Source organism: Pempheris klunzingeri, chromosome 19 (genome assembly GCF_042242105.1).
Source record: "Pempheris klunzingeri isolate RE-2024b chromosome 19, fPemKlu1.hap1, whole genome shotgun sequence".
Classification (NCBI taxonomy): domain Eukaryota; kingdom Metazoa; phylum Chordata; class Actinopteri; order Acropomatiformes; family Pempheridae; genus Pempheris; species Pempheris klunzingeri.
The window spans coordinates 20,762,938-20,789,605 of record NC_092030.1 but is presented as its reverse complement, the minus strand read 5'-3'; the positions used below and the strand labels follow the sequence as shown (position 1 = coordinate 20,789,605).

The 26,668-nt window shown below is 42.9% G+C and overlaps 1 protein-coding gene across 1 annotated transcript in view; it reads right to left on the bottom strand.

Moving 5' to 3' along the window:
• The window catches only part of rasgrf2a (Ras protein-specific guanine nucleotide-releasing factor 2a), a 33,101-nt gene that overhangs the window by 4,996 nt on the left and 1,437 nt on the right, over window positions 1-26,668 (bottom strand). The window contains exons 2-22 of the mRNA XM_070850251.1: window positions 14,514-14,620; window positions 10,763-10,910; window positions 9,509-9,598; window positions 9,159-9,412; window positions 8,991-9,070; window positions 8,331-8,524; window positions 8,136-8,245; window positions 7,935-8,053; window positions 7,690-7,853; window positions 6,470-6,536; window positions 6,230-6,366; window positions 6,059-6,141; window positions 5,338-5,586; window positions 5,101-5,193; window positions 3,611-4,119; window positions 2,801-2,926; window positions 2,618-2,707; window positions 2,407-2,513; window positions 1,129-1,241; window positions 234-294; window positions 98-127 (exon numbers count right to left, since the gene is read on the bottom strand). Coding sequence (XP_070706352.1) covers window positions 98-127; window positions 234-294; window positions 1,129-1,241; window positions 2,407-2,513; window positions 2,618-2,707; window positions 2,801-2,926; window positions 3,611-4,119; window positions 5,101-5,193; window positions 5,338-5,586; window positions 6,059-6,141; window positions 6,230-6,366; window positions 6,470-6,536; window positions 7,690-7,853; window positions 7,935-8,053; window positions 8,136-8,245; window positions 8,331-8,524; window positions 8,991-9,070; window positions 9,159-9,412; window positions 9,509-9,598; window positions 10,763-10,910; window positions 14,514-14,620 — 2,931 coding nt within the window. The remainder of the gene's footprint in view (window positions 1-97; window positions 128-233; window positions 295-1,128; window positions 1,242-2,406; window positions 2,514-2,617; window positions 2,708-2,800; window positions 2,927-3,610; window positions 4,120-5,100; window positions 5,194-5,337; window positions 5,587-6,058; window positions 6,142-6,229; window positions 6,367-6,469; window positions 6,537-7,689; window positions 7,854-7,934; window positions 8,054-8,135; window positions 8,246-8,330; window positions 8,525-8,990; window positions 9,071-9,158; window positions 9,413-9,508; window positions 9,599-10,762; window positions 10,911-14,513; window positions 14,621-26,668) is intronic.

The following is a 26,668-nucleotide window of genomic DNA, read 5'->3' as shown; positions in this document are numbered from 1 at the left end:
AGTGTCACACAGACACTAAGCTAACTGCAGGTACTGGGAGTCCACCTACGGTACGACCGCTTTACACTCCTCACTACGAACTTCTCATGATTCTTACCACAATGAAGTGCAGCAGAGGGCAGCTTTTCTGGAGATAAATTAGTTCGACATTTGCTTAGAAATAAAGTTTCTTCTTCTTCTTCACGAAACAAGAGCGATAATGAAATGGCTGCAGTGACGGAGGAGATACTGACCATCTGCAATATGTCCTCTATCTTCAGCTGAGCGTCGTCTTGTTCTTCTTGAGAAAGGGCACTGGGGGGGCAAAACGGGCGCCGTTACCACGTGTCCATGGTGCTAGTAGGGCTGTAATAGTGTGTGTGTGTGTGTGTGTGTGTGTGTGTTATATAACTTGTTCTTCACTTTTACAGGCACTATTTTATTTCATGTGTGTGAAATAGTGGAAACAATAAAATCATTATTACATTAAAGGTTTGAAGTCTGAAGTCGCTCCTTCATGTATTCAAACTACAAGATGCACCAGTCTATTAAAAGGAAAACTCCTGTTACCTGTTATTATTTTGACACATTAAGGCATTATTTTGATATATACTAGATCAATATTTTGAGATACTATGTCATTATTTACCGATATTAGTTCATTATTCTGAGATATGAAGACATTTTAAGACATTGTGCATTATTTTTGATATACTAGATCTTTTTTTCGAGACACTATGTCATTATTCTGAGATATTAAGTCATTATTTACAGATATTAAGTCATTATTTACAGATATTAAGTCATTATTCTGAGATATTAAGTCATAATTTACAGATATTAGGTCATAATTTACAGATATTAAGTCATTATTTACACATATTAAGTCATTTTAAGATATTGTGTAATTATTTTGACATACTAGATCATTATTTTGAGATACTTGGTCATTATTTCCAGACACTAATTCATTATTCTGAGATATTAAGTCATAATTTACAGATATTAAGTCATTATTTCTAGATGTTAAGACATTTTAAGATATTGTGTATTATTCTGACATACTAGATCATTAGTCTGTCTGTCTGTCTGTCTGTCTGTCTGTCTGTCTGTCTGTCTGTCTGTCTGTCTGTCTGTCTGTCTGACTACCTTAGTATGTTAGATGTTGCTTTCCTCTCCTGGGGCAGCAGGTCTGGATCTCGCAGGACTTCCTCCAACAGACAGATGACGCCCGACTTCAGCTCACCGTTCATGTCGAAGTCCTGACGGAGGAACACACACGAGCAGCTCAGTCACACTTTGTCCTGTTAAACTCCAGGATGTGACCACTGAAGGACATTAATGCTTAATGTCACATTGGCATTAATTATTCTAGTCTGTAAGTATTTGCTGTATAGAGTATTTCCACAGGAGCTCCTCGTGCTGGAGATCACAGGGGAAGGACGCCCTCTAGAGGACATTTACATCAGCTGATGCACTCTCATGTTTGCACATACAGAAGAATCTCATTTATTTATTTAACCTTTATTAATCCTGGAGAGTCCGACTGAGAATTAAGATGAAAACAGCTGGTTAGTTACAGACAGAAAACACAAAAAGGAGACAAAATATGATAAATAAAGTATAAAAGGGAAGTCTCTGATGGGGGAAGTGAAGCAAAGATGCTCTCAAAGCCACCAGACTCCATTGACAAAAACACTAATTTTACTTTTAATTAAACAAAGGCAGAGGAGGATAAAACCACCAAAACTTAATTCAGGGTTTTTAAATCAATAAACAGAATTTAATCATTTCTGTGGGATGATCAGTCTCTGGGCTGCAACATCCAGGTGCAAAAATAGCATCTTATATAATCTTAAATGAAAATGATCGTCCTTTTTAGTGTCCCTGGGGAGGATGCTGACCTTTCCGCGTGCTTCCTGGGTGGCAGTAAAGACACGCAGAGCAAAGAGCACGTCTATCGGGGGGGGGGGGGGCGACAGCAGAGCAGCCACACAGGCGGCGACGACAAGCAGACAAAACAATATAGATATAGAGAATATAGAGCAATATAGAGCCTGTTCCTTTTTAAAATGAGAACCACTGCTCCAGCAACAGAGGAGCTGCTCTGTTGTAGATCTGAGTCAAAACATCCAACCAAAACACTGTAGGTCAGAGGAAATAACACTGTCAGGCAGAGTTATAACCAAAATATGGACGTCGTGCAATAATAATGATCCTTTAAATAAGAATGGAAACTTCAATTTTGGCTCCTGAGTGAGTTTAGACAAAAAAAGGAAACGGCTTTGGCACATTAGGCGCATAACACAGAAATAGAATAGAATAATACATTATACAGTATAAACTGTTAGTTCTGATAACTAACTGCATCAAGGGTTCGTTCCTGAAGTGACGCCCCGTGCAGGTGAGGAAGAGCTGTGGACTCACCTGGGAGTGCTTGGACACCCAGTGTCGCAGCACGTTGAGGACTCTGTTGGTCGCAGCTCTCCGGATGATGAACTCTTTGTCACAGACTTTCTCAGAATTACTAAAACCTGTGAGGAATAAAGTTAAAGATCAGAAATCCACAAACCCACAGTCGCCTCCCTCCCTCAGCTGTGTGTCTTTCCACCTTCGTGGCGTGGCGTGGCGTGCTCACCCTGGGAGCTGCTGTGTCCGGCGGCGGCGGTGGCTATCGCAAACGCCGAAGCCGGTGACATTGTGCAGCGAGAGTTCTCCCCTGAAGAGCCTGCGAGGAAGCAGAGACATTAAATAAACGGCATGAAATACCACGAGCAGATCCTGTGTGTTTAACGTGTGTGTGTGTCTGTGTGTGTCGCACCTCCCGTCTGTCTGTAGCGGAGATGTCTCGGCGTCGAAGGCGAGCGGCAGGGAGACATGTCGCTCGGCTCGCTGCTCACTGGTGATTCAGGAATAAACTTGTCCAGGGACACTGACTCCAGGACAGCTGTTAGGGGGGAGAAATGGTCACACCTCTAACATCTGGAGCAGGATGTGACAAGACAAGACTTTTCTTTTCTTATCCTAAACTAGTTTCACCAACTAAAATGCCAAAAACCAAAACAAACACACTAAAACGCTCCGTAAAAGCTGAAGGGAACGCAGTCGAGTGATGACACTTTCACATTAAACATCATCTGAGCCAATAATAGTTAAGACCACAGAGCTAAATGCATGTTTGCCTGCATATCAGACGGTGCCTTCATGTGCATCTTTGGTACTTTTGGGTCATTTTCCTCTGAGGAGGCTCCATTTATCTCCTCACTTTCTTTCTCTCCTCTCCAATTTGTTGTCAGAGATTTTCTGACCTAGTGCTGTTTTTACGGTGAACAAGCTGTCAGCTGTCACCAGATGGTGATCTAAGAGCACGATGGCGGTGACCCATTTATGTCTCTCACTCCTCAGCCTGTTTGGGTTGGCAGGCCACAACCAGCGTGTCAGATCCAAGTAAGATATCAGTGAGTAATAAACCATATTCAGTCTGGAGTTTTAGGCAGAAGAGTTTTTAAACCACACTTTCATCACAGGTATACGTGTGAGTCGGCACTCAGGCGTGCGCCCACACGTGTGCCAATGTTCTCATGTGGCCGACAGAGAGTGAATCATACGCTTCTGTGTTGCGGCTTCATACCCCTGCGGATGCTGCGCCTCAGCTTCCCACAGAAGGCGTCGAGGCGAGGCAGCTCTAAGCTGACATCCTCCCCTGCAGCTGGGCTCAGCTCTGGAGAGCTGGGACCACGGCTGAGGTCCAGCGGGGCCTTGGTGGAGAAGGGAGGCGGCGAGGACACCCCAGAGGCCTGGGGGAGGCTGGGAGAGCGCGTGGCGGTGGGCGGAGGGGAGGAAAAGCCAGAGGAGGACCTGGTGGAGATGGGGGGAGGAGAGGAGATGGAGGGACTGTGACTGGAGGTGGGGGAGTTGGCCGCAGAGGAGGTGGGGGTGGCCGACAGGTCCAAGGCTCCTGCTTTCCCGCTGACCGGAGAGCTGAGGGAGAGCTTCCGGCTGTGGACGGGGGAGGAGGTGCGAGAGGGGATGGAGAGGGGGGGAGGAGAGGAAAACTTGCGGTTCAGCCTCGGGGATTTGTTGTTCAAGGGGTCCGTTCCCCACGAGCCCTGGTTGGTCGCGAAGAAGAGCTCCAGAGACCTGAGAGACAGAAGAGGGGACAAGTCAGGATCATTTTTCCTGGTCTGGTTTAGGAATTTAAACTGTTTAACTTCATACAGACCGACTGGATCTGTATTTGAGATGTTAAAACCCGGCAGAACTAACTTATACTGCAATAAACAACATGACAGCATCACAGCCAACATTTTAAATAAAAGTCTTTTGTCATCGTTTGTACAACTGATGTTGGTGTTAATTCGCACACAGGACGATCTGATCACTAGAGTGGAGACATCTTAGTACCAGGTGTGACACTTACACCTGTCCACATGTGGTCTGATCACCCAGGATGCATGTTGACGCCAGGTGTGAACAAGACCTCACGTCCGGATTTCACCAGAAAACCCAAAAACTAACAAGCCAGCAGACAAATCGAAGAGCCAGAGCTCCATGCAAGGTTTTACCAGGTAACAACAAAGTGACCTTGGTTGTGTGCACATGACAGATGCTAACGTTAGCTATGTTAGCCTCCGAGGCTACAGATCAGCTGGGAAGTCCAGACATTAGCCGCCATCTTTAACCTTCATGGTGACCCTGCTGATTCCTCCTTCCTTCAAAAGGTCATTTCTTTATTTTGATAATAAAGATTGTTGAAGTCGAACAGACCTTCAGGTGTCCTGATTCTGGTGCCGCTCATAGACTTTAAATAAGAAGCGGACGAAGCCACTGTGACGTCACCCTTTTATTTTATGGACCGTCAGTTTGAAGCCTCAAATTTGGCTTTACGTGAGCTGCCATCTTGGTTTCATGGAGCCAGAAGTGACGTTCATTTCACCTAGATTACATCTGATTGGTTAGTCAGTGTTATTTTCCTCTAAATGGGACCATAATTCACTAAATGAACATCCTGCTGTGTAAACTAGCCACTGAAACCGTAAATGTTTGCTGAGCTGATGAATCGAGAGAGAAGTCGGCTCATGTTCTCATAGGTGGATGACCAGTCGTGCCGAGGGTATTTACTTGGACTGGTCCAGGGCGAGCTGCGTGATCTTCAGACTGTAGTCGGGACAGAGGGACATGATGGACAGACGATCACATGAGTGCTGCTCGATCCTGGGGCAGTGACAGGAAGAGGAGGGTGACAGATGAAGGAGGGAGGGGAATAATGAGAAAAATGAAATGGAAAGATGGCGTGAATGAGGAGGGACGAGCGGCGAGGATGGACGCACAGTCATCCTCAGGCGAGCTTCAGCCTACCTGACAGGTATGGAGGTAAACGGCTTCTTGTAGATGTCAGCCAGCTTGTCGATGACCACGGTGGCGGTGGTGAAGATCCGGTAGGTGTGGAGGAAGGTGTTGAGGAAGTCTATGGAGAGGAAGCGCAGGTCGGTCAGGCGCTCCAGCAGCCGCTCCACGCTGGCGTAACGGATCTGCGGGACCTTGCAGGAGTTCAGCGTCTTGCTGAAGCAAATGTCCACGTCGTCTTTATGCAGTCGGGCGTCAGACCTTCAGGAAAAAACAACAACACATTCCTGTCAGTTCCAGGAAAAGACTGTATTTTATTTCTCCTTATCATCAATAAATCCCACAAAATGACAAATCAATGTGTTCGTTTCGTCTCTAAACACTTTCTGACTTCCTGTCTGTTGCACTTAAATACACGCAACAGTAATTTTCTGAAACAGCAGGTCACTGGAGGACATACTGCATTTGTTGGGGACTATTTTCAGTGGCGGATTAATGTGTTCATGTGTGTTTATGGTCAAGAGGAAAAGAAGCATTCATGGGATTTATTGACAAAAAGACAAATTGCAAAATGTAACAGTTAAAACACTGTTAAGTCTGACGTCGTATCTGTATTTTAAAGCTCCTTAACTGTATTTTTATTTGACAATTAGACAAACAAATGCATAAAGATTACAGGCAAATGTATTTGTCACTGCTTCAAATTAGATTTTTTTAGTTCCTCTTTTCTTACTTGATCATGTGCGGCACAGAAACTTTGGAGTTCTCCTCAAACACGCTGGTCATCAGGCCGTTACATCGGATATTATCGATGCACTGAAACAGGCATTTGGCGACACTTTAATCCCAACATGTTGGAGCTTTTCTTCACTTATTTGGATCAGTTCAAACCAGTCGGGCTCACCTGGCTGATGTCGCTGGTCCAGGCGGCCTTTTCCTGGCGAGAAGGAGCCAGGAGGACGACGGAGAAGGACTGACCGTCCGGGGGCTCCACCACGATTTTGAACTCCAGATGGTTGAAGCCCTGACCTGCGGCGTTGTCTGCAAAGGTAAAAACACACGCGGTCCACGCCTCAGTTAGCGGCACACGCCGACATCGGGGGACGAAAACGTTGAGCTTCGATATAGTTTGGAAGTTACTCACAGTCCTCGTCACTGGCGTCGAGTTCCTCAATAAGAGTACATTCAATCAGAGACAGCGCTCCTCCTTGCTGTTGGCGGAGAAAAAGGGAAGTTTTGCTTATTAGGTCAAGTGTAAAAGAGTGTTTCACTTCAAAATGATCATATATGACATCTTTTTTCGGTGGAAGTCAATGGTATTATTATCTAACATTCAGTATCATGTATCTGCACTGGTTCTTCTCAGTTATCATTTACTTATCAATCAGTAATCAGGCCTCTAGTTTCAGCTTCAGTAGGTCATATCCTGAATTTATTACCAGCAGAGGTATTTTTAAACCTGGGCTCTATTTTTTCAATGTGTCTAAATGACTGGTAGGGTGCACAAAGTGTTGGAACTGGTCCAGCAGATCACCTCAGCTGGGCTGCAACGTGATCCTTTGGCACAACTGCACCTGATCACAGTAGGTCCACTAAAAGTGCTTGTTTGATCCACTGACAGGCTCAGAGTGTTATTCTAAGTGTGTGACAGCATTATGGAAAGGATCCCTACAGAGAGAGACCTGGAAGATACTGCCACTACACAGCCACCAGACTCCATTGACAAAACCTGTAATTTTACTTTGCAGAACACGGTAGTTGTTGGCCTAGTTGCTGTGACTTCAGTGTTTCAACACATCTGTTTGGATCCAAACTCACATTTTAAAAACATTAAAGTCACACAATAACACAAACAAACTAACTAATTGAGGCAGCGGTAGACCAGCAACTCTTGTGTTCTGCAAGGTAAAATCCCTGTTTTAGTGAATGGAGTCTGGTGTGTGTGCAGACTGCGATATAACGGCTGTTTGTGGTTAAACCAAAAGGATCTTCCAGGTCTCTCTCTGTAGGGATCCTTTCCATAATGCTGTCACACACTTAGAATAACACTCTGAGCCTGTCAGTGGATCAAACAAGCTCTTTTAGTGGACCCGCTGTGATCAGGTGCAGTTGTCCCAAAGGATCATGTTACTGGTATTATAGCCCGTTAGCAACTGCCAGCTAAGGCGATCTACTGGACAGATTTCAAACCCTTTTGTAACTCTTGGTCATTTTGAGGCCAAAATCTGTCCAGATGGGGCATAGGTTTAAAAATAGTGGAATTATCCTTTAAGTAACTTGATTATATTTGCATTGATATAAGTCCAATTTATCCAAACAACTTGTATTAAGTTGGATAAACATCTGCAGACAGGTGAGGCTGACCTTGAGCAAGTGAAGCTTCCCTCCAGATGTTCGGGTGCAGATGAGGAAGTGTTTGGTGAACAGGAAGCACTGTCGCTCTCCCTCCTTCCTCAGTGAGAGGGAGCCCAGGCGGACCTTACTGAGCATGCCCCGCTCGCTGCTGGACGGCAGCTGGATGAGGGAGCCTGGCGGCGGGAAACGAGCGGTGAGTTAAAAGTGAAGGGAGCGAAACGATTTGGGAGGCAGAGGCCGCGGAGGACGCTCACCTTGTCTGACGAAGGTCTGACTCGTGTCTAAGAGGATGTCGCAGCCCTCCACGATCATCCTCTCTATGGCCAGATTCTTCCTGATGTTCTCCGTGTCACTCACTTCATCGTGCATCATCCTGACAACACGACAGATCATCGTCATCGTCAACATCATCACCGATCTATCGCTGCGTGCCTGTGAAATGTGCGCACACTCACTTCGACAGCTCCTCCAGTTTGGATTTGGCAAATTCCAGACTCTTGCGCTCCACGTGCTCATGAGGCGTGTGAGCCAGCAGCTCGTGGAGGGTGATGATGTACCGGGGGATCTAAAGCACCCAACGAAACACACGCGACATTGGCAACACGTTGGTGTCTTAACATCGGTGGGTGCTGGAAAAGCTGGATTTGTACCTGGAACATGGGATAGGTGAGGAAGGTCTCCAGCATGCGGCCCTCACAGGCAGCGTTGGACTCGTACTGCTTCAGCAGCTTGTCGAAGTCTCTGTTCTGCTTGCAGTTTGCCAGAACCTGCAGACTGTACTGGTGGTTACGCACAAACTCCTGGTAAATGTTCAGCATGGGCAGGAGGATGTCAAACAGGTCCGCTGGGCGTGAAAGAAGAAGAAGAAGACACAACACATGGAGGTCATGTTGGTGGAGGTCTGTGGTGGAGAACGGCAGCCAAAGAGGAATCCTTCATGATTTCATGCATGTTTATCCATGAAATAATAAAGGATTTCTAATGATTGAGGATTCTTGGTGCCATCCTTGAAGAGCACAGAGCTTTTTCACCATTTCTGCTATTTTTTAACTCCCCATCTTATTTCTCTTAATTCTGAATTCTTGAAATGCTTTTAATTTGAAGAGTTTGACCATGATCTGCTCTGTTGGAGAAGTGGCTGGGAGCTGGCCTGGTCTCCAGCCAACCACAGAGACAGACAACCACTCACGGGCAATTTAGAGTCACCAATTAACCTGCACGTCTCCGGAGTACCTGGATTCTTCACCACCACGCTGCCCGCTGCCTTTAAATCAATGTGCAAATACTCATAATAATAACATAAAACTCACCCAGAACCAGCGTGGGCCAGTTGGCGATCCGAGCCTTGAGACCCTGATGGAAGATCTCATGCAGAAACATGATGGTCTCACTAAAGAGGGAGAGCTGAATGAGCTTCCTACTGTAACTGTGAACACAGAGGATGAAACACTTGCACTAAACGAGGATACTGAAGAAACCTGTTGAGGAAGACGGTGCTGACGTCGTCGTGGCTGATGGGAGGTTTCTTGGAGCTGGCGGCCATGCGGAGCGGCCTGAGGAAGCAGTTCACCAGGATGGAGAGCTGGTGGACGTACTCCGTCTCTGCCTCCACCATGTTGAAGACGATCTGGTTCCTTTTCCTCATGCTCTCGGCGTGAGGCGAACAGATGTAGTCCTGGACGATGATCTTCCACTTCCTCCGGCACAGCCAGCCGCGCATGAAGCTCTGCACCTGCACAGCCACGCGGCACACCGGGTGTCTCTCTGTGGTCTATTTCTTTATGTCCATGCACATTATTATTGTGATCATGTGCGACCAACATTTTACCTTTTTGATCTTCTTAATATCCGGGTCTTCCTCCTCCTGGTTGTTCTGGTAAGGCTGCATCCTTTCCTTGGATTTGTTCAGCACTAGAATCTGGCACAACAACCATGTGAATAAATCGGCGCAGAGGTTAAAATATTCATGAAAACCACTCCGGAGGAACAAAACAGCAAATATATTGTGCATGATAAGCAATGTGAAACAGCGTCCGTGTGTGAGAGATGTTTAAAATGTGCTTCAGACGTCACATGTGCTTATACTGACCCTCCCTGTCGTGTCCCATCCCGGCTCTCCCTCCCACCCTGCAGTAACCCCCTGCTGTTCCCCATCACCTGACCTCTCCTGCACACGTCTTCCCACTTTTCCCATCAGCCCCGCAGCGTGCACACCGGCCCATTTCCATTCACTCTTTACCAGCTCACTGATTGTTCTCCTGCTCTGCAGCCATCACGTCTTTTTACTCTGTGTTGTTCTATTGTTTTATTATTATTATTATTATTATTCACTTTTTGTGTCACTACATCGTGTCCTGTGTCTCCTTCAGAATAAAAGCAGACAGTGTTTCTCATGTGAATTAGCAGCAGGAGCAAATACCGTGTTAGCACGAGCAGTGAATTAATGGAGCCGTGATACAGAATGAACAGTAAACAGTGACATTAAATTATATACAGTAACACTAGAATACTTATACTTCCAAATACTACTACAGTGTATAGACAATCTGAACGTGTTGAATATCTATTGCTAAAAAATGCATAGTATTAAAAACAGGGTTTGATTTCATGATCTCTCTCTTCTCCTGCTTTTAATCCTCACTGCTCGGCTCTCTGATGTTAAACTGCTCTTTGATTCTACTGTTTTGTCAAAACTCTGCTTTTAAAAGATGATATATAAACACAGTAATCATCATCATCATCATCATCATCATCATCATCATCTGTTCTGCCTGGCTTCACTTTCACTCGTTTTCGGACCACCAGTGAACTTCATCCCTGCATCCTTTCCTAGTTTTTGTTTGGCACTAGAATGAATAAACCGGCGCAGAGGTTAAAATATTCATGAAACCACTCCGGAGGCTCAAAACAACAAATACCTCGTTGCATGTTAAGACAAGAGCGGTCTTGGGATCAGGAGGCCTGCGTGCTGTCTCTAAACTCAAGTGTTTTCCCATCATGCCATTTTCATGCTTTGATCTGCGTGTGTGTGTGTGTGTGTGTGTGTGTGTGTGTGTGGATTCACGTGTGCGCTCATGCATACCTCGGCTTTAAGCCTCTCGATCTCGGTGTCCTGGTCCTCCAGCTGAGTGCGAAGCTGATTGGCTGCGATCTTCTCCGTCTCCATGATCTGGACCAGGTGGATGTACTTCTGCATCAGGATCTCACGCTCGATGATGATGTCGGAGTAACTAAAGGGAGCATACGTGGAAAAAAAAAAGAGAATGACAGATGACCGGTGTTGGTTGTAAACTGGACGTTACGTGTTCGTAAAGTAACATCATGTATGAATAAAGCGAGGCGGTTTTATGGACGTGATGTTTCTGTGGTGTCACGGCGCTCAGGTGGAAACAGGAGAGACGGCGACAGAGAGGGAGAGGGGAGAGGAATGGAGGTCGAGTGGCGAGATCAAGTCTGTGATGTAACCGGTGCAGCAACACAGCACCAGTGTGACCTAAATGTGAACCGCTGCGAGCAGAACACACAGAAACACACACACACAGAAAGAAACACACACACACAGAAACACACACACACACAGAAAGAAACACACACACAGAAAGAAACACACACACACAGAAACACACACACAGAAAGAAACACACACACACAGAAACACACACAGAAAGAAACACACACACAGAAAGAAACACACACACAGAAAGAAACACACACACACAGAAACACACACACAGAAAGAAACACACACACACAGAAACACACACAGAAAGAAACACACACACACAGAAACACACACACACAGAGAGAAAGAAACACACACACACACACAGAAAGAAACACACACAGAAAGAAACACACACACACAGAGAAAGAAACACACACACACACACACACACACAGAAAGAAACACACACACAGAAAGAAACACACACACACAGAAACACACACACAGAAAGAAACACACACACACAGAAACACACACAGAAAGAAACACACACACACAGAAACACACACACACAGAGAGAAAGAAACACACACACACACACAGAAAGAAACACACACAGAAAGAAACACACACACAGAAAGAAACACACACACACAGAAACACACACACAGAAAGAAACACACACACACAGAAACACACACAGAAAGAAACACACACACACAGAAACACACACACACAGAGAGAAAGAAACACACACACACACACAGAAAGAAACACACACAGAAAGAAACACACACACACAGAGAAAGAAACACACACACACACACACACACACAGAAAGAAACACACACACAGAAAGAAACACACACACACAGAAACACACACACAGAAAGAAACACACACACACAGAAACACACACAGAAAGAAACACACACACACAGAAACACACACACACAGAGAGAAAGAAACACACACACACACACAGAAAGAAACACACACAGAAAGAAACACACACACACAGAGAAAGAAACACACACACACACACACACACACACAGAAAGAAACACACACACACACATACAGAGAAAGAAACACACACACACACACAGAAAGAAACACAAACACACACACACACACACACACACACAGAAAGAAACACAAACACACACACACACACACACACACATAGAAAGAAACACAAACACAAACACACACACCAACACATGGTCGTTATGTCAAATGTGCATCAGCACAAAAAGAAAGCAGAAAACCAGACAGTCTTCAACACCTTAAATCATGAGTGTGTTTAACAGGTGAGACACTCGAACACTCGAACAGCTTGTTACTAGACGACGGCTGCGTAAAGAAGTATTCAGATCCAGTACTACAGTAGAAGTACCATTAGAAATACTCTTATGAGGAAAAGTGCTGCATTCTTCAGTAAAAGTAACTGAAGCAGCATGTTACTGCTGGAGCTGTAGTACCAGTAGTACTATCACAGTACCAGTAGTACTATCAGCAGTACCAGTAGTACTATCAGAGTATCAGTAGTACTATCAGTAGTACTATCAGTAGTACTATCAGAGTACCAGTAGTACTATCACAGTACCAGTAGTACTATCAGAGTATCAGTAGTACTATCAGTAGTACCAGTAGTACTATCAGTAGTACTATCACAGTACCAGTAGTACTATCAGTAGTACTATCAGAGTACCAGTAGTACTATCAGTAGTACTATCAGAGTACCAGTAGTACTATCAGTAGTACTATCAGAGTACCAGTAGTACTATCAGTAGTACTATCAGAGTACCAGTAGTACTACCAGAGTACCAGTAGTACTATCAGTAGTACTATCAGTAGTACTATCAGAGTACCAGTAGTACTACCAGAGTACCAGTAGTACTATCAGTAGTACCAGTAGTACTATCAGTAGTACCAGTAGTACTATCAGTAGTACCAGTAGTACTATCAGAGTACCAGTAGTACCAGTAGTACTATCACAGTACCAGTAGTACTATCAGTAGTACCAGTAGTACTATCACAGTACCAGTAGTACTATCACAGTACCAGTAGTACTATCAGAGTACCAGTAGTACTATCACAGTACCAGTAGTACTATCAGAGTACCAGTAGTACTATCAGTAGTACCAGTAGTACTATCAGAGTACCAGTAGTACTATCAGAGTACCAGTAGTACTATCAGTAGATCCAGTAGTACTATCAGTAGTACTATCAGTAGTACTATCACAGTACCAGTAGTACTATCAATAGTTCCAGTAGTACTATACAGTACCAGTAGTACTATCAGTAGTAGTATCAATAGTAGTATCAGTAGTATCAGTACTAGTATTGGTGGTAGTATCAGAAGTAGTACTATCAGTCGTAGTATCAGTAGAAGTACTATAAATAGTATCAGCTGTAGTATCATGGTCTCACACTTCAGTCCTGGGGGGTCCAACCTGGGGGTCGGGGCCCTCCAGAGGGTCACCTGAGGTCACCTGAGGGGTCGTCACATGATTGATCTGTTCAGTTATTTGAATTTCCACTGATGTTTTGGTCTTAAACAGGACTAAAGACCCTAAAGAACAAAAAGTCTGTTTTAATCCTCAACAACAGACTTTATTCTATAAGACCGTGGTGGTTTTAAAGGGATGCTTTGGATTATTTGAAGTTTTGCATGAAGTATTTATCGATAGTCCCGACACAGACGCAGGAAAATGGATTTTAGCCTCCTAAAAAAAGGCCCACCAAAAAAAGAGAAAACAGCAGCTGAAGAGTTCACTATATTTAGATCTTTCATCCCCTGCTTTAGCTTGCTGTCAGACAGCCCTTTCTGATGGGCAACTGAAGCTGGTGTATCAAAAAAACGCTCTCTCAAAGCTGCCAAACTCCATTGATAAAAACAGTCATTTTAACCTTGCAGATTGTGGGAGTTTCTGATCCACCACTGCCTCCGTCGGTTCGTTTGTTTGCGTTATTGTGTGACTTTCGGCAGTTTAAATGGCTGGTTTGCATCTGAACTAACGTGTTGGTTCATTGATCGAGGCAGCGAGAGCACAGCGACTCCTGTGTTCTGCGAGGTAAAATCTCCGTTTTTGTCAATAGAGTCTGGTGATTTTGAAGAATACATCGCTTTGCTTCTGCATCGGGGCTCCAAACTGGAGGCGTGCTGCTGCAGGGCCTCATTAAAGGACCTCATACAACCAAACTTCAAAGAAATCCAAACTATCCCTTTAAAATAATACCTAAAATACTTAACTAGAAACTAAAGCTGTCAGATAAACGTGTTGGAGTAAAAAGCACAATATTTCCCTTTTATTTAGAGGTAAAATGTCTGAAAATAGTAAATCAAGAGTTAAAACCAGCACTGAAATCCTGATTTTCTCACCTGGCCTGCTGGATGCACTCCACCCACTCGTTGCAGTCCGACTCCTCCTCCGTCCGCAGCTCCAGAGGTTTCTGTCCATCGTGGCCAAAAATGACCAGGAAGTAGTGCTGCAAGAGAAAAACAGACAAAATAATAAAAAAGGTTAATCTAATTTTATCCAGGTCACCTTTAAAAACACAATACAGTAGATAAAGAATTATATTTAGACCCCTAATTTAGTATTTATCATTATTATATAAGCAGTGTTTCATTGTTTGTACATACATACATGTACTGAATATATAACACACACACGTGTAGTTTGTATATTAAAAGATTTTACATACAAAGATTAGCTAAACATGAATTATGGTGCATTTTAAATGATCAAAAAAGCTGTGAAATGAGTGCAGTAGAGTAAAAAAAGTAGTTTTCCTCTAAAATAAGGTGGACTGGAGCCAAATCTGTTAAAAAATATTGTTCATATTGTCCACAGTCAGACAGGATATTCAATATAATGTATGTTTTTAAAGGCTCTGCAGAAATATATTAATATAAAAGTGCATTTATTCCACTTTCACTGTAATCTGACAGAAACACAAACCGCTGAATAAACATATTTGCCATTCAGCCGTCCTATAAGCACTTTGCTGCACTTTTTTAATAGAATATATAATGTTTTATGTTGGAAATACATCATTTGAGTGTTGCTACCAATTTAGTTGCATTTCTACACAAATTAATCCCATAATAAAGTTGTACGGTTTATATGCCGTGTTTGATTAAATACATCATTAAAGTGTAAATAATGAGGTGACTGAGAGGGAAAAAGGAGGATGTCATCATTTTAACCCTTTAACATCCTCACCAAGAAAAAAAGCAATGAAAACATTTATTCTTCATATATTTTATTTCCTTGGGGCACTAATTACAAAAATCAATGTCTTTTTAAGAACAGACCCCACATTTTTTTAAATATTGGCCTCTACCAAACGGTTGAGATAAGTAAGTAAAACATGTTTTCAATAAGATATAGTGAGTCAAAATGTGCTCTACCATATGGTTGAGCAGAAGGTTTTAACGCCACTCATCACTCAGTCGAGCCCATTTACACTCAGCAAAGCCACAATTAAAAAAAAATCCAACAACAGAACCTTAAATTTCCACATCAGCGATATAAAAAAATATATCATTAAACACCACAAGCACCGACTCACAGGAGCCGTCAGCACACGTGGACATTAACTTTAAACACAACGTGGAGCCGCAGCACTCTAAATGCTAAATATACCAGTGCAATTGTGGCACTGATGCTTCCTGCTGCCGATGTTATGATGCCTATTGCATTATATTGCATTACGCTGCCCACTTTAACATGCAGCAGTAACTTGATCCCTGCAGATCTGCCTCAGTGGTTCATCGAGGTGTTTGCAGACAACACGCAGCGACAGATGCCGTCTCTCAGATTATGAAAGCTGTCTGCGTTTCCATGCAATGGTGCGAAATCTAAACAAAACTGAGCTTATTAATGAGCTGTTTATCAGACAGGCCTGGCGTCGTGCCGCAGGGCTGTTCAGGACGTCAAGGAATGAGTTTTTAAAATGCCAAATCCTCATATTTATCACCAGATACTGGTCTGAATCAGTGGTATTTAGACTCGTAGCAGCTCAGCTGTGATTCGCTGGACGTTACTTCCTCCTTCAAAGCTCATTAAAAAGAAAGTGAAAGCCACAGAGGCGATCTTAATCTGATAACTGTTTTAAACGGGTGCCTGCTGAGCTGTTAGAAACAGTGTTAGTATCGGCCCACTTTAGTGCTGAGCTGGATGCAGCAGCTTGAACACGGTGACACCAGCTGCAGGTAGAAGCCACAGACTGGGTATAACATGATGTGGTCGCCATCTTTGCCTTCTGGAGCCAGAAGTGACGTTTGTTCCACAAAACCGCATCTGATTGGTTAGTCAGCAGATAGTCCCGCCCCCCCCCACGTTTGGATGTAGAGCGAAACTGAAAAAGAGTTAAAAATGTGATGATCTGCATGAAAAGGAGCATTTTTATTTCTAAGCAGATTGATGGCAGTTTGCTCTTGTTAGATATGAGAGCAAGTTAGATCCTAAAGAAGTGTTAATCACCCTGAATTACATCAATTTGTGTTCCACATTCAAGATATTCAACTCGAAATCACCCGTCAACTCCCCTTCAGTTATCTGGGGAGGCTGCTGTCCTTGTACTGCTGAACGTCAGACCTCATCCTGTCATTTCCCAACAGTTAAATCGCTGCCCTGAAAGTTACCAGTCCTCCCCGTTAACTCCCTGCTCATCAGGAGGTGCTAGCGTTCCTTCACATCTATGTCCCATGATGCCTCTGGGCTACGATGATGGATGCGCACCCCGTCCTTCATAGCACCACGTCCTGCCACTCTGTCAAAGCACATCAACGCCGACGAGTCCGTCGTGTCACGGCACGTTAGGGACCCCTCCAGCGTCGCCACGCCGACCATCAATGATCTGATGAAGTGACTCACATGAGGGGCTCCGACGTGTTCGGGTACTAAAACAATTAAAGACCGTGTAGAGAAACGACACCACTTTTTAAGACTTAAGAGCTAATGTGGCTGTTTACATCTGGGTGTATGTTGGCTGCTGTTTATATATTTATATTTGACTTATTTTAACCCAAACATGATCTTTTCCTACATTAAGTTCATCAAGTAGTTTTGGTGCCGAAACCTCTGCAGCTGAAAACTGATCAGAAGAATAAAAGAGAACTGAAACGTATAAAGTTGACAAATAAATCAATTAAATGTGCAATTTGTCTCACACAGGATTCAAAGCCTGCTCCCCTGTGTGAAAGTCAAACCCCTAAACCATGTCGGCCTGAACATAATCTATCATCATTTATACTGTGCAGGTGTAAACGGGTGAACTGTTTAATTAACTATAATTTAATGGTGTGTTCAAGGGTTCTTTTAACTTTTAATATTTGAGCAAAAACATTTGCCTGCAAAACTTTAACGACTTCTTTCAACAACAACAAAAAAAGAAAAGCACGAATGAGTAACGTCACGTTGAGACTTCATCCATCCAGTCATTTGCTTTATGCACTTCAGGGTCACTGGGACGTTTTAATCAGAGTATAAATAATTTAGAAACCACACGTATGCGAATGTAAATCTTGTCAACATGCCAACTTTTGATTTGCATGTTTATGCATGAGCAGATGTAAATTGCAGGAACGCCACATATTCCTTATGAATACATGTGTGTTTTCAGCCTTTTTGTTTTATTTATGACTTACACACAGAAATCTGGCTGTGCAGAGCTGATTCAGACATTTTCTTCTGAGTTTTACTTGTGTTTTCCCCAATTGAGGCTAAACAAAAAGTAAGATATCCACTGACGGCAGCACCTTGCACATTTATTTTTACTTTGCATTACAGAACCTGACAAAATACTTTGCTCTGAGGCGGCCGTGGGGAGAAAGTAGGCCTGTGTAGTAATGATGTAACGATAAGCGGGTGAGAGACACTTGCTAGCGTGTGACAGCTACGACCAGAGAGAGGCTTAAGGGCTTGTTTGTGTGTGTGTGTGTGTGTGTGTTGGGGGGGTTTACATAACCATCAAGGCTCGTACAGCTCCTTGCATTGCTAATGCAGCTTCCCCGGCCACGAGCCTGCATTAAGCTGGAGGATAACAATGAGAGAGAGAGAGAGACAGGCAGGCAGAGAGACAGACAGACTGAGGGAGCTTTAAGCCCCGTCTTGCCCCGCACACTGCATCACTACGGCCAGTCACAAAATCAGTTAATCTGTCTGGCGTGCACAGACACGAGCTGCGACTTGTGGCCAGCTCTCAGCGGGTGACACTCGGCATCACTTACAACTCGAGGACGACTGGAGCAACGATTCTGGAATAATCATTACATTGTTTTGTAAAATATTGAATAGTTCAGAGTTAAGAGCATCTTCTGTCCAGAGCAGTAGGTTGAAGAGGGGCGCTGACATGAAGCCTCTCTGTGGGACAAACAGTCTCTGATACCAATAAAAGCACAACAAACACCAACTGTTAAAGAAAACAGTAAAAGTGAGTCTTAGGAAGAGATTTAAAGGAGGACGCCGTGTTTTCCTGCCTGCTGACGTGTCATTCTGCCATTAAGTGACACGTTTCTGCAATAAAAGGTGCAAAAAATGGCCGATAACCAATCTGTCCGCGGGGGAGGGGGGACAATATTAGAGTGACTATCGAATAGTGTGTGCTCGACAGTTTAAAACATGACAGCGTCGCCACCGTGCAGGATGCAGTCACACGACCTTACAGGTGTGAAGTAAAGATCACAATAAAAAGGTGGAGTTCAAGGTGGATGTGATGCCGTACAGAAGGCACCATTAGCACCAAACGTTACGCCGATTTATCGGATCTATCAGCAAAAATGGAATATGGTGTTTACAATTAAGTTTTTAGCAGCGAATAATCCTCTGAAACTAAGAATTGTTGTTTTCTTTAGCTCAGAACGAACCCTTTATGTTCACACACACACACACACACACACACACACACACACACACACACACACACACACACACACACACACACACACACACACACACACACACACACACACACACACACACACACACACACACACACACACACACACACACACACACACACACACACACACACACACACACACACACACACACACACACACACACACACACACACACACACACACACACACACACACACACACACACACACACACACACACACACACACACACACACACACACACACACACACACACACACACACACACACACACACACACACACACACACACACACACACACACACACACACACACACACACACACACACACACACGGCGTCGCTACAGTAGCCCAGAGCGGACAAACAAGGGCCTCTCACGTTTTCAGGCTGAATGTGGTGGTGAAACAGAGGATTACTATTCTGCTTCGTGACTAACGGAGGATCAGACTTGTTATTGAGCACAAGAGAAAGCAAAGGGAGCCTGAATCCCTCGTCGGCCTCCGTAGGTCCTCCCACACGGTCGGGGGATTCAGTGCTCGTGTGATCCCATCGCGAGTTGGTCCCTCGTTATACTTCGTTACCGCTGATGTTATTAGGAACAACAGAGTTTGGTTTCAGGTGGAACAACCTGCAGCAGGATGTCCTCTTTCCTACTTAGACCTGACCTGAAGATCTTCATGCTAAACTAGGTTTTAATCCCATATTGTTTTTTTTTATCTGTCTAAATGTTCGATCTTTTTGCTTGTACTGACACACACACACACAAAAGAGACTGAACGCCCGTCACTGAAATTAAGAATAAACGATTAGCAGCAAATAGCTTCGCCACAGGCAGGACGACCTGACCTGTCATCACGCAGACGGTCCTTGTTCTCACCTTCACACCTTTTCCTCTCCAGGTGAGCCATGCTTTCACTTCAGCTTTCCAAACTTAAGAACACGTAAAATGGCTGCAACTGCATTTAGATATTCTTACGTAACCTAACAAGGCATTAATGTACCTGTGGTGCTTAATAATACATGTTTGGTAACATGTTTCTAGTGCGTCAGAATCTGCTGTATAATTATAAATAAGCATGCATATATACTCATAACACATTATAAAGCATCTTACAAGTCAGGAATCATAATCCTTCATCATTTCTGGTGACTCAGTTAGTTAGAGGTTAGAATACATTTTAATACAAATTACATTAGTGACATTTAAATGTCCATTATTCAGTTGTACATCAGTAAAAAGTTATCAAATTGGACTACTCAATTTATGTTATGACCCAGAAAACATTTAAAACATTTACTGTGTTGTTCTTCTTACACACTTATAGCGACTTATAACCAGCGTGTAATAATATCATAATATCTGCCAATAACTTCATCACTTCACTTAAAGCACCCAGTGACCACTTAGAGTAGCTATAACCACATTATTAAGCATTATAACAGTGATTTCAATGCATTCTGAAATAATTATTACAGCACTTATAATACACTGTGATCCCTGCTAATAAAAGATCAGATCAGTGACTGAGTTATTAAGCACTTATTATTTTTATTGTATAATCTATGATACCTTATGTAATTATTGTGTTAAAGCATTGTGAATATTTATGAGTGCTCATAAAGGTAATCCTACACGCAGATTTAAATGCATTATGAGCATGTTTATTATGCATTATAGAAAAAGCATTATGATGTAGATAAAAAAAGTGCAGTGAGGCTGATTTACAGGTTCAAGAAAAGAAGCACGGACACTTTAACAGGAGTTAAAGTTATGTAAAGTCACTGCACACACACACACACCTATTGTAGTTTCCTCAGGATTTGAAATATCCATGTTTTTGGGATGTTTCCACTCCTGTCTGACATCAAGCCAATACAGCTGCTTGTTTCTTTATATGTTTTGCACTGAGAAAAAGACAGACAGATCCACTCAGAGTACAGTAAGTCTGCTACAAATAGCACAGGTACCAGCAGAGTGTGTGTGTGTGTGTGTGTGTGTGAGGTTCAGTTGTGTTGACTTGGTATTCAGACAGTGACTGCAGGCAAAAAGACCAGTAAGGATGCTATTCTTAGCCGAGCACAGCAGCCTCCCAGAGCAGCGCCACATGTTCGCCACGGCCTCACAAACACAAACACAGACAGCGTTTACGTGTTCACAGTCAATTCTACAGCATCCTGCTTTAATATAACACTTTTAATGTGAGTTAACACATTAAAGCATCCGTTTTAAACTCAGTAAGACCTAACTATTATCATATATTTACATCACTGCAAGAGCAAAGCTGTCAAACATGCACAAAAGTCTCATCTAGCACACTTCTTAAAATCCACTTCACTTTTTAATCATCATTATAATCTTTGTCCTCCATAAATCTCCCCTCACTTCAGATCTCTGTGTTTCCACCACATTCAGACTTATTGTACGTGTGCTACGGTACATTAGCCACTTCAACTATCAACCCCCATCACCATGGAAACACATCAGTCAGGCAGTGCAGGGGTGAGCAGCCTATAGTGGGCAGTGCTATTAGCATAAAACAACGTTGTGCAAAAACATCCAGTAAGTCCACTTATACTTCACATCTGGCCAGAGCCTTCAAAATAAAAGCACCAACTCAGTGTCATCTACTTGAAATCAACTAATCAGTTTTTACCTAATGGATAACTTCTGTTTTCTTAACTTTGGTCCTAATTTCTTAAACATATTTTGAGTTCAAAATGACTAGTAGACACAATAAGTTTTGGAATAGGTCCAGTTATTCACCTCAGAGTTTGATATAATGATAGAAACAGCCGTTATATTAATCTCTTCAATGTCACCAGACTCCATTGACAAAAACAGTAATTTTAACTCTGAGACCACAGGGGTTGCTGGTCAATAACAGCCTCAATCAGTTTGTTTGTGTGAGTAATTGTGTGGCTTTGGTCGTAGTTCGGATACAACACAATATTTGTGTAACACACAGTAACACAAATAAACTAACCAACTGAGGCAGCAGAAGACCGGCAACGCTCGTGTTCTGCAAGGTAAAATTACTGTTTTTGTCAATGGAGTCTGGTGGTTTTGAACTGAGCACATAATTGCCGTTTTCTGGTTAAACCAAAAGGATCTTCCAGGTCTCTCTCTGTAGGGATCCTTTCCATAATGTTCTCAGACTCTTAGAATAACAATCTGAGCCTCAGAATTTAGGAAATAATGATATATCAGTGTTATATTTGCAGAATATTCTTTGGTATGACTTCTGACTAAGAAACTGGCTGAAAAACTTAAAGCATAGTACTTGTTTTAATGGGATTTATTCTCAAAATTGATCATAAATTAATTCTTGCAGCTATTACTGAAGCTGTGCTTGCTTGTAGTAGCACACAGCAGCAGTCTTGCATACTTTAAATGCCCCTAATTAAACAACAAAAGCTATGAATCTACCCTCACCATCACTGCCATATCAACAGACCTGGAAAGGGCTTTTCACACACCAATATTATCTGAGGATGACAAGATAAATACATGTAGATTTGTGCACTTAATTGCTCTTGTAAGCTACAAATCAGCACAATTCATGTGAATGCACAAAAACAATAATGACAAGCCTGTAATTCATTGAGCTACATGAGCTTTCAGCCGGGCTTATGTTTCCAGTTCATTAAGCCGTAATCACAGCGGTGAATTATAATGTTCGCTCATTGTTGCTCATAATTAATAGCCTGTTTAACTCAACTTAGACTAATCCGATGAGGGAGGATTTTGCAAACATTGTGTTCACTGGGTAAAAACGCAAGCTGTTCAGGTACCAACCTGGAAACTTGTGAAGAGTTATGACATCTACACGTGCATATATATCATTTCTGTGTCATTTCTGGGTATTGGCTTGTTGCTAAGTTGTTTATTGTGTCACGCACACGGACTAACGACACTAAAATACAGCTGCAGTAGTGTCAGACAAGAGCAATCTGCTTCCTACATATAATATCACAGTGCAAATCACAGTGCTCGACAAATAAAATCTACCACAAAAAAAACAATTTAAAACCATCCAACCAGAAATCAAATCAGAAATAGAGGAAATTTTACCAAAAAGAGTTGCTGTTAAATCATCACAATAAAGTGTCATGTCCATCTGATCACACAGCCTACGTAAAATGTTTGTCCCAAGCAAACAGAAGTACATTTAGCCGTGCGAAACACCAAAATGAGTGAAAAAGTGAGTATAAAAACGAAGTATAGTAGCAATTAAGAGCCAGACTCAGTTGAAATGAAACCCTACATGTTCAATCACCTCTGAATTCACTGATAAAATAATAACTTTAAATATATAAGAATAGATATTTGTGACTATACTTGAATTTGAGCAAGTTAAATAGAGTTTTTCTGGACACTGGATACTTAAATCTGAATTTGTAAACTATAGAAAATACTAAAGTGAAAGAGGAATTAGAGTCATAAAGTAAAAATAGAGGTAAAAATATTTAAATGCAATAAATTCAGTGGTGTTTCAGTGTCGTAATTAAGTATTCATTAGTGGCTTTAAGTCATTATTTGCTACAGTAAAAGTAGTTTACTGAATTTTGGGTGCAAATAAAATGATAAAAGCTACTTTTAGAGGACGAGATGAGCCTTTTTTTTTGCATCATGACTTGTTCTCATAAGAACAAAAAACCCAGAAGCTCATTGAGATCAATAAACTGATCGCAGTAATGTTACTGAACAAGATTATCATGGCCATCATCATGGCTCAGCTGAATAATTAATGCTGCTACGAGAGTATCTGCAAAGAGAGTGGACATCAAATGAGCCCAGTTATCAGTTGCACAGGAGTGCTTTGATGCTCTCTGATGTTTTGTTTGACTTTAATGTTGCTCCATTAAAAAGCTCTGCTTTAGATTTAGGCCGCCGTCAAAATCAGAGTGGCCTTCATTAGTCGAGATCAAACAATGACTGTTCATGTCATGAATCTTGTTGCTTTCATCAGAAAAGGTCTGTAGTTCTTTGCCCCATAGCAGACCTATTCCTAAGTTACCTTTTATAGCGAAGGTCTTAGAAAAGGCGACTTGATTTACAACATTTTTGACAAGTTTCAGTCTGGTTTCCATCATTTGCAATCAATAAGAGAGGCGATTCTTACTGTCTCAAATTATGTGTTAATGCAGGGTGGTGCAGGAGAGCATTCTGTATTGTTGTAATATGTTGTATTGAGAGACTCAGGTGCAACGGGATCATATCTCTGGATCTGGATCTCCTTGTACCTCATCAAACAGATCTCTGTTCTGTGGCGTTCCCCAAAGTTCCATACTGGGCCCGATGCTGTTTGCATCGCACTTACATCCACTCGAGCACATAAGAAATTTAAAACAGTATCTACTTCCTCCGATATGCGGATGATATTCCGTTGTACATTTAATTCAAGCCCCCAAATGTTTAGCATCTACTGAATAGCCTCAGTTCTATAAGACACTGGATGGCAGAACATTTTCTTCAGCTAAATGCTGGAAACAGATGTTCTCTGATGACGTTATCTCGGCTCTAAACCTCCAGAATCTCTAGGTGTTTCTGCAGGCTAGGCTTTGAATCCAGATTTCTGATGTAGATGAGCACACACAACTGACTGATGAATATATTCGTTGTTTTACTATTGTTTTGCTGTGATTTTATTCTGCATGTGATCTTATCTTAAACTTTTATCGTGTCTCGCCTTGGACGACGGACTCTTCAACCCACCTCCGACCGTGGGCACTGAGAACAGCGATAAACGTGGACGGACAACACGTCGTTTGAACTAGTTCTTTTCCAACATAACCCCACTTTAGTCTTTTTGCTCTGGAGGGAGTCGGATGCAGCTCGGCCGCACTGTCCCGTCTGGTCTCCCAGCGGACCATCACTGGCAGTGCTCACTGCAGTGGGGAGTAAACAGCAGCTACAGTGCAGACAGACAGACAGACCGGACAGACAGACAGGCAAACAGCCCCCCCATGGCGCTAATGCCAAGCTGTCACACTGCATGGGTCTCAGCTTAACACCACTGTCCTCCTCCACTGTCTCTTTAGCTTTAGTTTAACGTGTGAGAGAGATAAATACCGAGGGTGTTTGTCCGTGGCTTCAGTTCAAACTGTCTGTTTGCAGCAGAAACAGTTGGTTTCAGGTGCCTGTTTGTTTTTCCTCCCCACAAAATAAAATTAAAGAACTACTGTAGTGATAAAAGTGGCCTTAAATATGCAGGTAACCTCCTGAAATGATTAGCCAACTTAACCATTAGCACAAACATTTCTGCCTCCAGCTTCTCCAGTCTGGGAATTTGCTGCTCTTCTGTCTTATTATCTCTCTTGATCGAGTTTGTTTATGTTTGGGATTAAAGATCTGTCTGTGTTGAAGTGTGATTACCAGGTAACAGAGTGATGTCCTCCTCTGCATCCTGCTTCTCATACCTTTATGTATGACAACAGGATTCACAGCACAGGTGAGGTGTTGGGCAAACACACGACAACACAACACAGTGTACATTAAAAGGCCAGGAAAGCTAGTCACTATCTAAATTCTATTCTGCATATACGACAACCTGAAAGACGAGTTGCTCCTGAAAATAACAGATATTTAGTTTGTTTTTTTGGAGTAAAGGCTGCCCTCCAGGTGCTTTCCTCATTCATGCAAATTAACTGAAGACTCCACAATCGGCAGACAAGCAGCCATGTGAGTGTTTCTCTGCAGCAGAAAGGACTCAGATGTTGGTTGTGGGGGGAAACTGCAAAGCCAAAAGGGCGAATAGTGACTCTGCTGATAGCACAGATGTGCAGCACGGAGCAGGAAGGACTTGGTTTGTCTCCAACGTGCAGAGCGGGCCGTAAACAGGTGAAATACCAGGCGTCGCAAGCTTTAAAAGTAAAAACCTTGGGACAAATATGCTGCATACATCCAAATAACGCTCCTCAAACCAGAATCTAACCAGCATTCATTCAGAATAAGGTCTAATTCAGAATATCTGAACAGAATATGCCGTTTACACGACCCATACCACACACGGACTGCAGTCATATTCGATCTATGTAAACCATTGTAGTGAAGAAACTGAAGCTTTAACACAGACAGGATTGCCGTCATTACGGTGCACAAAGAGCTTTTTGTAACAGATCTCACAAGGGAAGGCTGAAATGAAATATAACTATGAGGTAAGAAAAGAAATAATAGAGCCTCCCCTGTCCGACTGATCGCTTTTCAACAACAACAACAACAACAGTAGAAATGCCAGAAGCAACATGTCTGCAGACTGAGTGAGGGGGTCACAGGACCGGTTGACAGATTCCCTGCGTATCAATGAGAAGATTGTATTCAACTAATCCAGTTTGTATAAAAACTGAAATAAACTGCACCCAAACAGGGTCTGAGGGACGAACGTGAGGAGCAGAGCCGCTCGTCTACGGTCTGCTGATGGGATGAAACACATCTTCCTACCCTGCAGCAGCAGCAACAACAGGAATATGGGTCGTTTAAAATTAGCATTAGCTTTCACAGAACAACTATTTTCATGAGGGCTAATTCTCCCTCTTCATGTCTTCCTCATCACTCAGTGAACTCTCTGAAAAGGATGCGCTATGAGTCCAGGATATTAAGAGAAGTAGCAGACGATGGAAACG